The sequence below is a fragment of the Sinocyclocheilus rhinocerous genome, unplaced genomic scaffold (genome assembly GCF_001515625.1).
Source record: "Sinocyclocheilus rhinocerous isolate Xijiao unplaced genomic scaffold, SAMN03320098_v1.1 scaffold90, whole genome shotgun sequence".
Classification (NCBI taxonomy): Eukaryota; Metazoa; Chordata; class Actinopteri; order Cypriniformes; family Cyprinidae; genus Sinocyclocheilus; species Sinocyclocheilus rhinocerous.
Genome location: NW_015657969.1, coordinates 814531 through 828809, shown reverse-complemented (window position 1 = coordinate 828809; position 14279 = coordinate 814531). Strand labels below are relative to the sequence as shown.

The 14279-nt window shown below is 40.2% G+C and overlaps 1 protein-coding gene across 3 annotated transcripts; it reads right to left on the bottom strand.

The window, feature by feature from the left end:
- Positions 1-3701: 3701 nt before the first annotated feature.
- LOC107721922 (patched domain-containing protein 1-like) lies at positions 3702-14034 on the bottom strand. Of its 3 annotated transcripts, none has more exons than XM_016530151.1 (4): positions 13886-14034; positions 12661-13138; positions 8862-9525; positions 3702-5762 (listed from the first exon to the last, which is right to left on the bottom strand). In XM_016530151.1, exons 2-4 carry the CDS (start codon positions 13006-13008, stop codon positions 4111-4113), a joined length of 2664 nt encoding a protein of 887 aa, XP_016385637.1. In that variant the 5' UTR covers positions 13009-13138; positions 13886-14034; the 3' UTR covers positions 3702-4110. The 3 variants fall into 3 exon arrangements, with proteins under 3 accessions (XP_016385637.1, XP_016385639.1, XP_016385640.1); XM_016530153.1 differs by having other exon boundaries at positions 12661-13135; XM_016530154.1 differs by lacking the exon at positions 13886-14034 and having other exon boundaries at positions 12661-13143.
- Between the last annotated feature and the right edge of the window lie 245 nt (positions 14035-14279).

Genomic DNA, 14279 nt, shown 5'->3' with positions numbered 1-14279 from the left:
TTGTTTATTGTTTATACAGATTTGACAGTAAAGCACTAAGCTTGAGTTAAGATGCATACAAAATTTACTTTTATTAACAACAGTAACAGGTGCAAAATCAAATTTTTATATAGAAAAATTATATATTCCACTCTTATTAAATGTATCATTATATGGAACCGACCAACTTCAGTGATTATGTGCGATTTAGTAGCAAATTGAAGAAAAGTTTGTTTTTCAAGGTACTTTGTGACTTTTCTTAGTTCATACACAAAAAAGTGTGATCTGAAAAAAAAATCAGATTTCTTGATGATTTTATATTTTATAATAGTGATTTTATAATTTCAAAATATAGAGAAAAAGTATAAATGAATGACTAATAAGCCAATAAGTGCTCCTCTGCTGCTGTCTACTCGTTATAATTGTGATTTGATGTATTTTTAAAATTTTACATAAGTGTTTACCACAAAGTATATTTTTGTCATCCCATTAAAAATAACAATCAAACTGGATCATTTTAGAGCTTTAAAGTGCTGGAAATAGTTGTGTGAAATGCTTGAAAGTCATTGAAAAGTGCTTGAATTTCTCTCTCAAAAGGTTGTACAAACCCTGAAATGAATGATGTAATTCATTCGACTATTTCTACCACAACACCATGGTTATAGTTAGCGTTACCGCTTCTGGTTTCCTGAGGTATGTCAGCGCTGTTTATAACAGATAATTATGTGCAGAATTTGAATGATTCTCAGATCTCGCAGCAACCTTATCATTGTGCGGCGAATTCAAACGCTTCTCACTGGATCTCGCAGCACTGTTGCATCTGTGCAGTAACAGTGTTGCGAAATCAACTCCCGAGTAAAGCGGTTCTGAGCTCGGACAAGTTTGTTTGTGTCGCGGTCCGAGCTGATAAGCGGTCCGCGGTGCGCAGCTGATAGGTAGCGCGGTTAAGTTTCGCTTGCTGTTTGATGTTTCTCATATGCAACAGAAATGGCAGCGCTTATGAGTTGGGCAACGCGGTGGTCGCGCCAGTGCGGCCGCTCACAAAAATTAGTCGCAAATATATATAAACCTATATGGTCGCAGTCTGGAGCCCTGTAATGCTTAATTTAATAAGGATGTATAATAACACAAACAAATGATGCAACACTGTTCTCTTTTCGTTTCACCCTCTTTTATTTTTATTCTTCTGAAATTCATAGAAACAGATAAAAAACAACAATCATCTCCATATCAGTCAGGCAGAATGCATGAACTATAGGCTAAATTTGTGTGTGTGTGTGTGTGTGTGTGCAAGCCAGTGTGGGTGTATAGTATATACTTTTCCCCCCTCATTCTTCCCACTGGCTTTGACATCTTCAAAGGGCCTTGTGCCAATACTGCTTCACAGCAATCATATTTGGACTGAATGAAATAGTGGAGGTGTATAAACAAAATGAAGGAATGTAAGCCTGAGTGAATCTGTATGTAAGCAGAAGTATATGAAGGGCTTTGCACTGAATGATCAAATCCAGCAATTTTGACAGACAAGGAGGACAAATAAGAGATTGTAATGAATATGAACTTTAAAGCTTCATTTATAAAATGAAGATCGTTCTAGGTCCATGATATTTCTCTTAAAGGGTACACACTTTCAAGTACAGTTAAGTACATAGACAAAACTGGACTATTTTACCCACATAAAACCACGCTACATTCCTACAAAATGAAAGCTGTCCAATTAGATAGATAGATAGATAGATAGATAGATAGATAGATAATGGATTAGAAATTATTGATTCTATTACACTGCACAAAATCATTTTCTTAATGAGTATTTTATTCTTAATTTCTTTCTTGGTCTTTTTTGTCTTGTTTCCATATCCAAACAAGATAAATGTACTTAACCAAAAATGCATTAAATATTAAGGCATAATTAAGATATGTTATCTGAAAACATGATCGTTGTTCTTACTCTATTGGCAAACCTAACTAAATTTTTTTCATTCACGCTTAAAACAAGAAAACTACTATTTGTCAAAGGGGTCAAGGGTCAAGGGCCCGCTGAAAAAAAGCCTTAATATCTGATGCAGTTTTACTTGTGTATATATACACAAAAGTACCGATTAAGAAAATAATTTTATTTTATTCAGTATAGGGCCTGTCAAAAAAAGTGCTGAACAAAAAGGATGTTTCTGATGTATTTCAGTGCTATTCAGAGATCAGTGAAATCTCTATTTGCAGCACTGTTCTGAGATCAGACAGAGCTGTCTGAGTGCTTCACTGAGATCAGCAACAGCTTAGATCAGTTAAAGCTGCAGTTGGGTTGCTGGTCTTTAATTAAATTGTTGAGAGAATCTTAAAGAGCACTATCCTCAGATTAGTCGGAAAAAGTATGGACTACTGGCTACTTCATTAAGATGAGTAAGATCAGCTGTGAGAGGCTCTAGCACTGTAAATATATATGGGCTAATTTAATTAGCCATATAGGTGTGTATATCTGAATGTGTAGCCTATATCTGAATCTCATCCCGATGCTTGTGGGGCATGAAGTGATTCAGAAGTGCTACTTAGGAGGAGACTGGAGTAGGTGAGGACCATCAAGTAGGTGGGGAATGGTCAAAAAAAGCCTATTTTACAGCTGCCACATTAAGTGTGCAAATGTGTCCAATCATGTACATGTCTAACTGTCTTTTTCCCTTTATTGTCCTTTATATGATTATCTGGAGCAATGCATTCAGCAATATTTCACAAGCTGCAACATAACCTTCTATTATGCCACAGTCATCATGAATGTCAATGTCACAGTCCACGTGTGTGCTTGAGAAAGGGAGACTTGAAAAAACCATATGTCCCCAACCTCCACCCCAGCTGCCTTAAAGCACCAATCCTTGCACAAATGCAGTAAGAGTTGGAGCTAAAGGGGATGCTGTTTTACTTCATGATTGATTTGATATCAATTGCTTTTGGGACTGAGGAGAATTTGAAAAGTAAGTGGATTTGATTGGCCAGATGCTCCTTTCTTATGCTCTCTTTCTGCTCTGTATCTATTTTTTTCAAGCCTCTCATACACAGAGGGCAAAGGAGGGTGAAAACGAACAGACTCTGGCTCATGCATATTGATGAAGAGCATTGTCTGTGACAAGGTGATTTTCAACATTTTAGAGGCAAACAAAATAAGCAAGAAGCAGCAGGGATAAATCCTTCATAGATTATACTTTCCATTGCAGTGTGACTTAATTGGTAACCAATGCCCTTATTGAAATTAGAGGGTAGGAAATTATACATACACTATGCAACTAAACTGTGATCAGAGTTACCATGGAAGCATTGCACAGCATACCAACCTGTCAGCAGAGTCTTGCTTCTGTGTATCTCTCAGACACATCCCCACCCCTTTCCGTCCTTTCTTTCACCCAACCATTTTTTTTCTCTCTTATACATTCCTTTATGGAAGATGAGCCTTAAATGCCTCTTGAGACATTGGTAATGGTGGGGGAGGTGACTTTCACCATGGTCAGTGAAAATATTTTTGATCAAATACCATGTATTTTTAATACCACCATATACCAAAAGACAAATATATGGTCCTGACCAAAACATCTAACCTCTGAGAAGAAATTACATTGGGCACATTAAAGTCATGGCTGTCAGCAGATATGAATATGGCTGCTTGGTCTTTAGCTTAGTGCCCCATGAAAGTCTTGGTATGGTTTTTGGGGCATCAGAAACATTGTAAGTCTACGCCTTGTCAAAGCAATTGCTTGTTACTGTTTCCGCTCTACAGCTGCTGTAATACTGCAGACCAGAGGAGCCCCCCCTCTGTGATTATCTGCAACTGTGCAGCAGTGTGGTTCATCTGGCCTTTCTTGCTCTCATTGAGCAGCAGGAAAACCTGCATAGGACTTTTACCATGACAACAATACACCCATTGTTAATGGCTCAACCTCAAACTCATCTGCTTTTACCATCAAACAGAAGCCTTGTTTAAAATGTGGGCTCATGCTAAAGAACACCGATAAAGTATGGGAACTGGAAGCCCAGCTGCACATAGGCTAACTCTCATATCTCAGGTCTCCTTCTGCCACCCCCTGGGGGTGTTTTGTTTTTTCTCTCTTGTACATCCTCCAGTCTACCTCTCTTTCGGGCATGTGGTCAGACAGTGGTAATCTGATCAACCACACGTGTGCTGTCCACCATCTCCACACACTCAATTTCCTCCCGATTTTCTGCAGCATTCTTTCTCTCCCGACATTTTTTCTTGGAGGGAGGCAAGAAGGTGAGCAGGACGGGGAGAATGGCCAAACAGTGGAAGGCAGTGATGATGGTGGTGAGAAAGAGGCACCTGAAGAGTGTGCGGGTGAGGTTCGAGGGCACGGCCGCGAGAGGGAGCAGAGCAGCCCCATAACACAAGTAACTCTGAAGGGCAGGAACTCCATGTCGCTCCAGAGCTAGTTTCACCCAGCGCGTACGCGTAAATTCCCGGCCTAGAGCAAATGCAGACACCAGCGGAGTGCTGGAGTCTACAGCATAGTTCACCCCGTAGATCAGACACAGCACTGAGACGCAATCCAACTCTACACGCCACAGGGTCATGAAACCCACCAGCCCGAACTCAACAGAGGCTACTGTCACAGTCAACCAGGCAGTCACCAGTGGGTCAGCTGCCAAGAAGGTGGAAAAGAAGAGCAGAAAGAGAGCTGCAATGCAAGAGTTCTTCAGAGGTGCTCCAACAGATGAAGCTAAACGGTCCATATACACAAAGGATGGATTAAAGATTATGAATTTCACCCTGGAGGTCAGCGACAACTTCCTTAGTGTGTCCAGCAGGATAGACATCTCCTCTCGTTTGTTTTCTGTTGTCTTGGCCACTAGAAACATACGTGAGGCTACCACATCAAATTCCCCATCCGCACGTTTGGCAAAGATGATATCGTCCGAGAAATGCACAAATCGGGGTTGGCGCAAAAAGCCAGACCGCAAGTGTTCTGTGAAGTTGCTGCGTGACAGGCTAGTGGTGATGTTCAGCCCATGAAGGTAGTTGAGGTAACTCTCAAACCAGGAGATACGTTCAAAACCTTTGGTGTATTCCAGTAAGTCATCTTGCACGCTTGTGTTCCAGTACTCAATGGACTCGTAGATGTAGAAGCCAATCACAGGGCTGTAACTGCTGAAATACCGCTGCTGTGCATGGGTGTATGCTATAGTGCTTGTTTCTGTGGCAACCACATTACTAAGATCTGACCCTTCACTGACCTGAAGGTAGCCCATGAGGGCAAAGGAAACATAAACTAAGTAGAACAGAACCACGAATGGTTTGACATAGGTGTTGGTGATCCAGTCACAGTAGTACCGCTTCATAAAGGCTACCAGCAGGTGACTCTCATAAGCACGCAGTGTTCCTGCTTCTGTGGCCTCCTCGTTGTAATGTGTGTACATGAGAAAGCGATACCACGCCGGCTTCTGCTGCAGCAACTCTGGCTTTGGTACACGCCTGCAAAATAGACTGTGACGGTAGTTGTTTTCCAGGTAGCCGGCAAACACTAGGTTGGAGCCGTAGAAGGTGAGGATGTAGAGGTAGTTGAAGAGGACTGAGATACAGGCGTTCCGACAAAAGAGACGTACGGCCTCAATGTTTGTGAATGGACTGGCCCCGATGCCGAAGGTGACCACATGCAAGGCCGTGCTAGCTGTGAAGGGCAGCATACAGTCAGAGAAAACAGCAGCAACCCGCTCCTTCACATGCTGGTCCTCGCGGGTACGTCGCCAAGACGACAGCATCTCAAATGTGCCAAACAAGCCATGACCTGAAAGAGATGAAGAGAGAAAATATGTCTTTCAGTGATTTATAAACCTTAAATGAAACGTGAAGTGGAATGGTCTAAGCATAGCTTAGAATGATTTTGGCAGGCAGATCTTTCAAGTGACATAAATGGCTGCTGGGAAAAGTGGAGACGTAAATAATTGAACAAAACGGTGACAAGACAGTCACTCTGCAGCTGCATCGCAACAATGGATGTGAGGGAAAAACAGATGCTCTCTTTCTCCGGCTCTGGCACTGCTTTTTTTTTTTGGACAAAGCTAAGTCAGAAAGTGTTTAGCATGCATTGTAGCATTTATACATCCATCAATAAAAAAAATCTAATTTTAATCCAGTTCAATTCAATCTATACAATCTGTTGCCTATAGAAAACTCCATTCCTAATTTATAGCTCATCATCATCACCAGTGCAGTTTACTGGAAAATCCGTCAAAATAAAGAAAGGATTCAGTCTTGAAAGCAAAGTCAAAGAAGCCTCTTGGCCACCACCACCTCTATTTACAGAGCATGATCTAACTATAGCCCACTCTCTCCTCCTCCATCTTCACAGCTGATGAATTTGTAGCTAAATAAATCTCAGTCACACTCACACATGATAGCCACATGTCATGTAAAATTGATCTGATGAAAGGAGAAAGCCTTACGGATGTGAGGAAGGCTGACAGCCCCTGTAGCCTTGGGACTTCATAGAAGCACAGAAGCTCAAGACATTAGGCAAACTGGGTCAGTCTACTTTTAGAAGTTGACTTTAAGGAACCCGGGGTCCTACAGTTGAACACAAGTCATCATGATGAAGCTAACACTCTTGCACCATAACATATATTTACATGTTTAACTTGTGCTTTCACATTCTATTGGTCTTTTTTCAGTTTCTGTGTTTTTTCCTCTCTAGCTTTCTACATGACTCGCTCATGCAGGCACAGTGAGCAGATGGCCCTCACCTACAGGGTTGCCACGGCATCAGTGACTCATCATTCATGATGGAGGTTCCCTCGGTCTGATATCGCCAGTACTGCCTCTCACACAGGCCTGGTATGTGTGCCCAGCACAATAGCTAGCAGAGTCACCAGACAGCACTGGCCTGAGGTCGTGGCCTCCACGTTTGGTCTCAAGTGTTCTGATTTTTGGCAGAGCTAAAGTTCTCAAATTAAACTAATGGGCAGTAAGAGGAGATTGTTGCTAAACTAAACAATCAAGATCTGCGAGTAAAACAAAGAAAATGAGAGAGAGAGACTGTAATTTCTATTCTCATACTGTTTTCTCATTTTCCTCACACTTTTGCCTTCGCTCTCTGCCTCTGCCACAGACGTTTTCCTCTTTACTAGTTGAACCGACTATTTTATTTCCACTTGTCTCAAAACAAAATAAAGAATACCAATGTAACACACAGACTGATTCTCAGTATGCAAGTCCTTTATCTCCTGAACATCTTTGTTCATCTTACAAGATGCAGTGCAGTCTTTTTCTCTTCATAAACATGACATTAATCTTAGCAATTATGGCCTATGATATCTCTCCCTTCCATCTTTCCATTATCATCAGAAGACTGTCAGATGATCCCAGCTGACAGCTAATGTCCTTGTAATGGAATTTGTTTTAAATAAAAGGCCGGTGGCCTACAGAGATAAGGCCTATTGTTTTGTCAGACATCCGTTATGTTGTACTTATATCCCTGCTTTTCTCTGAACCCTATGCAACCCGGTATGAACCACCTGGAATGATATTAATATGCAGTGACACTGGGCGGCTCTAGCAAGTTCTTTTTTTACGCTAAGAAAGTGCTCTCTAGGAGAGCTCTGTAAGGAGATGCTGTCACTCGGGCTGTGATTGGAAACCAGAGGGGAGAATTCTGAGATTGCTGACTTTGAGTGACACAATTGCCAAGGTCGAGATTGAAGTGTAGAAGCATTATAAGAAGGACACAGATGTCTTCTTGAGAAATGCAATAGTAATGTTGTAGAGTGGGTGGCATGGGGGTCAATCTAAACTCATTGTCTCTCAGTCAGCCTTCTCGTCTTTTTTTCCAAACCCTTGTTTTTATTTTCCTTTTTTTTTTCTTCTCATTTCTGTCTTTTGCCCCAGCCTGTTATTTTCTCAACACAGGCCTCCTCCCACATGTGGCACTAATTGCTGTGTGTAAGAGATGGCCAACGAGAGCGAGCAAGATGGATGTGTTCTGTCAGGATGCATGTATGCGTGTTGGTAATTAGTTGCAAGAAATCTGCTCGTGTGAATCTGTTCCACAAGCACACAGTTGATTCACCCAGAATGGCTCATGGACAGAAGACAAAAGAAGGGGGTGGAATTCCTCTAAAGGCTGTCTGCTGAGCTCTATTAGGAATTCCTTTGATATGGAGCATTTCATTTTTAATGATACACCTTGACAAAAGTGCAGTGCAGAGCTTTCCGGCCAGTCAAAAAGGTGCACTCGTTTAACCTGACAGTCCTTTAAAATACAAGCAGTCACAGTATGTAAATGGAAGATCAAAAGAACGGAACGAATATGCAGACAGCAATGGCGACTAGTGATTAGAGAGAAAAGAGCACGAATCACTGGGATGATGCAAATACACAATCATTTAAAAGTTTGGGTCAGTTATTCAGCAATTGATCAAAAGTGACAGTAACGAGTTTTACATTGTTAATTGAAAATACGATTTCAAATAAATGCCGTTCTTTTGAATATTCTATTCATCAAAGAATCTCGAAAAAAAAAAACAGTTTCCACAAAAATTTCAAACAGCACAACTGTTTTCAACATTGGTAATACAAAGAAATGTTTCTTGAGCACCAAGTCAACATATTAGAATGATTTCTGAAGAATCATGTGACACTGAAGACTGCAGCTGGCTCCAGAAAATTCAGCTTTTTCCATCACAGGAAAAAAATAACATTTAAAAAAATGTAATAATATTTCACAATATTGCTGTTTTTACCGTATTTTTGATTAAATAAATGCAGCTGTGGTGAGCATAAGAGACATCTTTCAAAAACATTTTTCTAAAAAATTCAATGAAGAAAACTTTTGAACAGTAGTGTACATTTTTGCATAATAGGAGGACAGGAAGGCGTAGTATAATCTCACCTAACATGACAAAAGGGATACCCAGGTATGTTGAATTGTATTTCCCTCCTGTGAGGTTGAAAATGCCTGCAGAGGTGAGTGTAGCGAGGCTGATGGTCACCAGAGCCAGAAGACCCAGCCATGGCTTTGTACGCACACAGTCTCGCATTGAGCAGCACAGCATGGCCAGCGAGAGACACACAGCCAGGCTAAAGAGCAGTGGCCGTTCTGATACCCGACTGGTCCTTTGGAAGTCCCTCTGAAGAGAAGATGAAGTGAAGGGGTATAGGCTAAGCTCTGGATGAGCCTTTCCAAAGTTCTCCAACTCCTTGCAGAACATCAGCTCCCAGCTGGCCGCTACCACTTCGTTCAGTGGACTGGCCGCTTGCAGGTAGTACGTGAGTTGAAGGGCTCGAGCAGTACGCACCCCGTCTCTCCCTCCACCTGCCAGGACTCCACCCAGCTGGTGCCCAATGTAGGCCTCCCGCCCGTCTTTGAGTTTGGTGATGGGATAATGCAGAGTGGATACTGAACAGTTGGATGCCCATGCTGACCTCATCTCCTCCAGAACCCGCAGGATGTCATCCACGATGCAGCTCTTGCTGTCATCCAACAGGCAGAGGTGGGCAAAGGTGTAGTTGAATCCCAGCATAGGAACTTGGATCTGAGTGATTGTGTTGTGTAGCTTGATGTGGAAAAGAGAGGGATAAAAAATATAGATTTTACTAATAAGTACAGGTAAATACAGATAAACAAAATTTGAATTAGTCAATGAAAAGATATACACTACCATTCAAAGTATGATCAAAAATACAGCAAGAACAGTAATACTGCAAAATATTACATTTTTTGTTTGTTTTTATTTTTTTATCTTTTAATTGTTATTCCTTTTATGGCAAAGCTGAATTTTCAGCAGCCATTACTCCAGTCTTCAATGTCAAATAATCTCTCTAATATGCTGATTTTGTGCTCAAGAAACATTATTTTTATAAATGTTGAAAACAGTTGTGCTACTTATTATTTTTGTGGAAACTGTGAAACTTTTTTTTCAGGAATCTTTGATGAATAGAATGTTCAAAAGAACAGCATTTATTTGAAATAAAACATTTTGTAACATCTTTGCTGTTTCTTTTGATTAATTTAATGCATCCTTGTTGAATAAAAAAGTATTAATTTCTTTAAAAAAAAAGAAAAGAAGAACTGGCGAAACACTGACCTCAAACTTTTGAATGGTAGTGTATTATGTTCTTGCAACATTAGGAATAAATTAAAATGAAAACGTTTAATACACAAGAGTAAACTTTAAGTATGTGATTGTCAATATTTCAACGCATTCAGCTGCAAGTATCTTGTTGCCAGGCAACAAAAAAGCATGTCCCTGCAGGAAGAGTGTGCCAACAGTTTTACTTCCTGTTTAAAAACACAAATGCAACATCAAAGAAAAACTTTTAGACTTTCTTCCAAGGCAATCAATGCGAGAGGAGGATTGATTGTCCTCTGAGGTCAGACTCTCTGCGTTGTTAATGTCAGACTGATTAGACGTGTCAGACTCAGATCACCGGGGGAGGCTGCCTCCTCCAATGCTCCTCTGGCCTCCTCGAGAAGCAAAGAAATGTCAGACACACACCAATCAGGCCTCTAATTGCTCAAGCTTGATTATTAACCCTCAGTTGGAGACTAAAGCATGACATCTGCATGCCCACAGTCTCTGACCTAGACGGACGCTCCAAATGGGCTGTCTGCTCTTCATTTGTAGGAAACAATGGGCAAAGAAAAAACTATATATACTACACAGAATATAATCACCTCAAATTCTTTGAACCATAATTTTGCCTTCTTTCAGAATCGGATCAGATCAGATCTTGGCATACACAGTTGTCACACTGCATTCGACTCTTTCAAATCATGGCTCAGCATAGGAGAGCAAACCTCTTGCCCAATGGTGGCCTCTGATACAGTGAACAAGGTTATACCGAGACCTGTTGTGTTATGGTGCAGAGAGAATATGAAGAAGGTTCTATTTCTGGAATATACAATGCATTGTGAATATTAAAAAAGTTCTTAAGACGTGGTTGCTGCTTACAGCTCGGGCTTAGTTCAGTTATCTCAAGAAAATTGAAACGAATGTTTCCAGTTAGAAAGGATTAGTCTAAATGCACATGACGTGAGTACGCTGACTTTACTTGCAATATCACTGTCACTCTAATTGCTCCATATAGTATCGTCAGAAATCTCGGTGTTATGTTTGACTCCTCTCTTTCATTTCAGTCTCACTAAATCAGCTTTCTTTCACCTCAAAACTCATTTGTTTTCACAATGTTACCTTTCTTAAGTTGACTTCTGTTTATTCTGTTTTATGTTGTCTTATCCATATATTTCTCTCTGATGTTCTCTTTACTTTCTGTATTATTGTTTGATTGTTTGTTTGATGTTATCCTCACATTTTTGATGTTTATTGTAAAGTGTCCTTGAGCTCTGGAAAGGCGCTATATAAATAAAACGTATTATTATTATTATTATTACTTTGCATTTAATAATAAAGTGTTTTTGCTAGCAAAATGTCAATCTGAAATGTAATGCCATAATTTCATCTACATTCCACAAAAAGAGGTGAAGTGCTTATTTGGTTTTTGCCTGAAATTAAAAATTTTTTGCGAGTACAGTATAAGCAGAAGTTGCCAGCATCATATTTCATGTTGGTGGTGTCTGGGGGAATGAATTTTGGAGCTGGATTGGGATGCTGTGTTACAGGAAGATAAAGTAGGCCACAAGCTAACACTCTGACCGGCACATTGCATGAAATATTTCTAATATTAAAAAAATATATGATCCAGGGAGAGCTGTGGGAAGAGAACTTTCCTTAAAATCCAGTTAATACCATAGCTCCTGTATTCCACAGTGGAGTTAAAATTACAGATTTGTTCAATTTTAAAGGACAGACATTTTGTCAGTTATTATCCCAGTGATTCCTGAGTACTGGGAATAAATAAATGAATAAATAAATAAATATTAATCACAGAATTATCTTCCATTTTCCCACTTACCGTGGGACTATAGATGCAATATTTAATATTTAACATCTATTACATAAATATTTATTAATCTAACATTTATTTAAATGAATTCAAGAATGTTTCAAAATGATGATCACATCCAAGTGAAATCATAGAAAGAAAATCTTAGTGTTTATGCCTGACAGCTGACAGTGTTGACAAAAATAACCAAACTTATTTTTAATATCACATATGTAAATGTATTGATTTTTTTGTTTTTGTTTTTTTTTGTATTTCTTTTTTGTAAATGCACTATTCCTAGCTACTAATATGAGCTTCTTAAAACAAAGGAAATTATCTAAAAATCCCCCACTTTGTGTAATGAGTTAAACATATCATTGTTGGGAATGTAAGGATTGCATAAATCTGTAAATAAATAAATAAAAACCCTACTTACCAGAACCTGTGACTTTGTTGAACTCATAACAGATAAAATATGAAAAGAAGAACGAAAAAGATTATTACGTAATCACAAAAATGTTTGTTTTTATGCAAATATAATCTGAAAAGTGCTGAAAAAAGCAGGACAAAGTTGTGAAGCCAATTAAGACGTATATTTTTCAAATTATCCCTGATTTCTTGAACTGTGATTTCCTTTTCACTTTTTTACCTCTATAAAAGGAAGACTAATAAGCTTCAAGGAAAGTTGGATCTCTCAAAAAGTAGCTAAATTAACAAAAAATATTGATTCATGGAGCCCTGACAATACTATTGTAACAGTTTAAACTGTTAGACAAAAACAGTTACTCCAGTGAAATGTTACTCACCTTTAGGACTGAGTTGACGTGGTGAGGGTCCAACACGCTCCCCCTGCGCGAAGTCACGATGACCCGGCCATATCTCCCGGGTGTTTGCAAGTCTGAGTAGAGGGTGTGTTTGGATCGGTTCACGGGGAACAAACTATCCACCAAGTTCCCCTCGATCTTCGCCAGGCTGTGTTTGGGGGCTAACAGGTACTCCACGTTTTCCTCTATGCGGTATCTGCTGAAGCTCGCGCCCAGCAGGATGGAGATCAGCACGGGCGCGGAGGCGAAAAACACCGGGTGATTGGCGACAAAGTGGCCCAGTTTGTGGAATGACGTCCTGAGCCCTTCGTGCAACACTTGTCGCAACATCCTAGAATGCAGCAACAGCGCAAGGGCGATGAACCAGCATCAGCATCAGAGATCCGGAGCATCAGTGTTCAACCCACGCAGCTGGATCACTGAAATGATGAAGCGTTGCGTTGAATCTCATCAGGTCCTTCTGGGTCAGAGACATTTTGTTAGTACTGCATTTACTTTTAAGAAAAAGATAAGTCGGAATGAAAATGCATTCGAAACGCTGCGGTGTTTTTGCATGTGGCGATATCAGTGAGCGAGACTTTCAAAGGGGTCGACTTTTCTTTCAGTATTCTGTCAGTTATTTTGGGGCGCAGTCGGTTGAGGTTCGTTTCGCGCAACCCAGTCTTTGGCGTCGCTAGTTATCTAACCTTCAAATACCTCGAAGACATTCGGGTTTGTGATATGCAAATCTATAATGAACTATATTAGAATAATGAATTATTAGACTATTATGATTTATTGATGTACAATCCTACATCGAATAGAGAAAGCGGTCGAGTAACGTAATGTTGCTATGGTTATCTTCTCAGAATAACTCGATTCCTATTTACGAGCGTTTATTTTAGCGCAATTTTACCTAACTTTACCTAAAACGTCGTTTGAAATATACACTTAGCCTATGTATAAATACATACTTTTAAGAACACTCAAATCATTTGTTTTGAATTCCTTAGGGGTTCAAGTCTTAATTTTGGGGTCAACATCCAACCCCCCTCCTCCCCACCCCATAATTCGCACCCTGGGCAATAGTGGTCACTTTTCAAGGGAGTAACAGGTTATAGGCTATTCGTAGAAAGAAAAACCCTAAACCAGCACGACGAGCTGAAAAGTGGCTGTTTTAAGGTTTGTTTGTTTTTTTCCGACAGGGAAAGGGGTTCTGAATTATTACCAGTCACGTCTTTGCAGTTTCATGCCATCTGAGAGACCCAATTTCCATAAATGCGTCGTTGATCCGAGTGGAAGGAATGATATGCTCATTTCTCGTAATAGAAACGAATCACTTTTCTCTTTGAATACCTCCACAGCGTCTTAGAGAGGATGAATCCAGTACATATCGGTGTATTTTTAACAGTGAACTGGTCATGTAGGCTACTTACAAACAGTTTCAAATGCGCAAATACAGTTTTGTATATTCCATTATCTATGAGGTGCGTGTCATTGATCCATATTAATCCCGTACCGCGCCCAGCACGACCGCAATCCGCTGTTACCAGTCTGAAAGCACGAATCTCCACCACCGACCCGCGGTGCAGAATGCGTGCGGGCTCCGCGCATCTCCAGCT

Coding starts and splice junctions, on each gene's coding strand:
- LOC107721922 (XM_016530151.1), bottom strand. CDS start 13,008: ATGTTGCGACAAGTGTTGCACGAAGGGCTCAGGACGTCATTCCACAAA. Junction 9,526..12,660: donor ACGTCAACTCAGTCCTAAAG/GTGAGTAACATT, acceptor TTCCACATCAAG/CTACACAACACAATCACTCA. Junction 5,763..8,861: donor TATCCCTTTTGTCATGTTAG/GTGAGATTATAC, acceptor CATCTCTTTCAG/GTCATGGCTTGTTTGGCACA.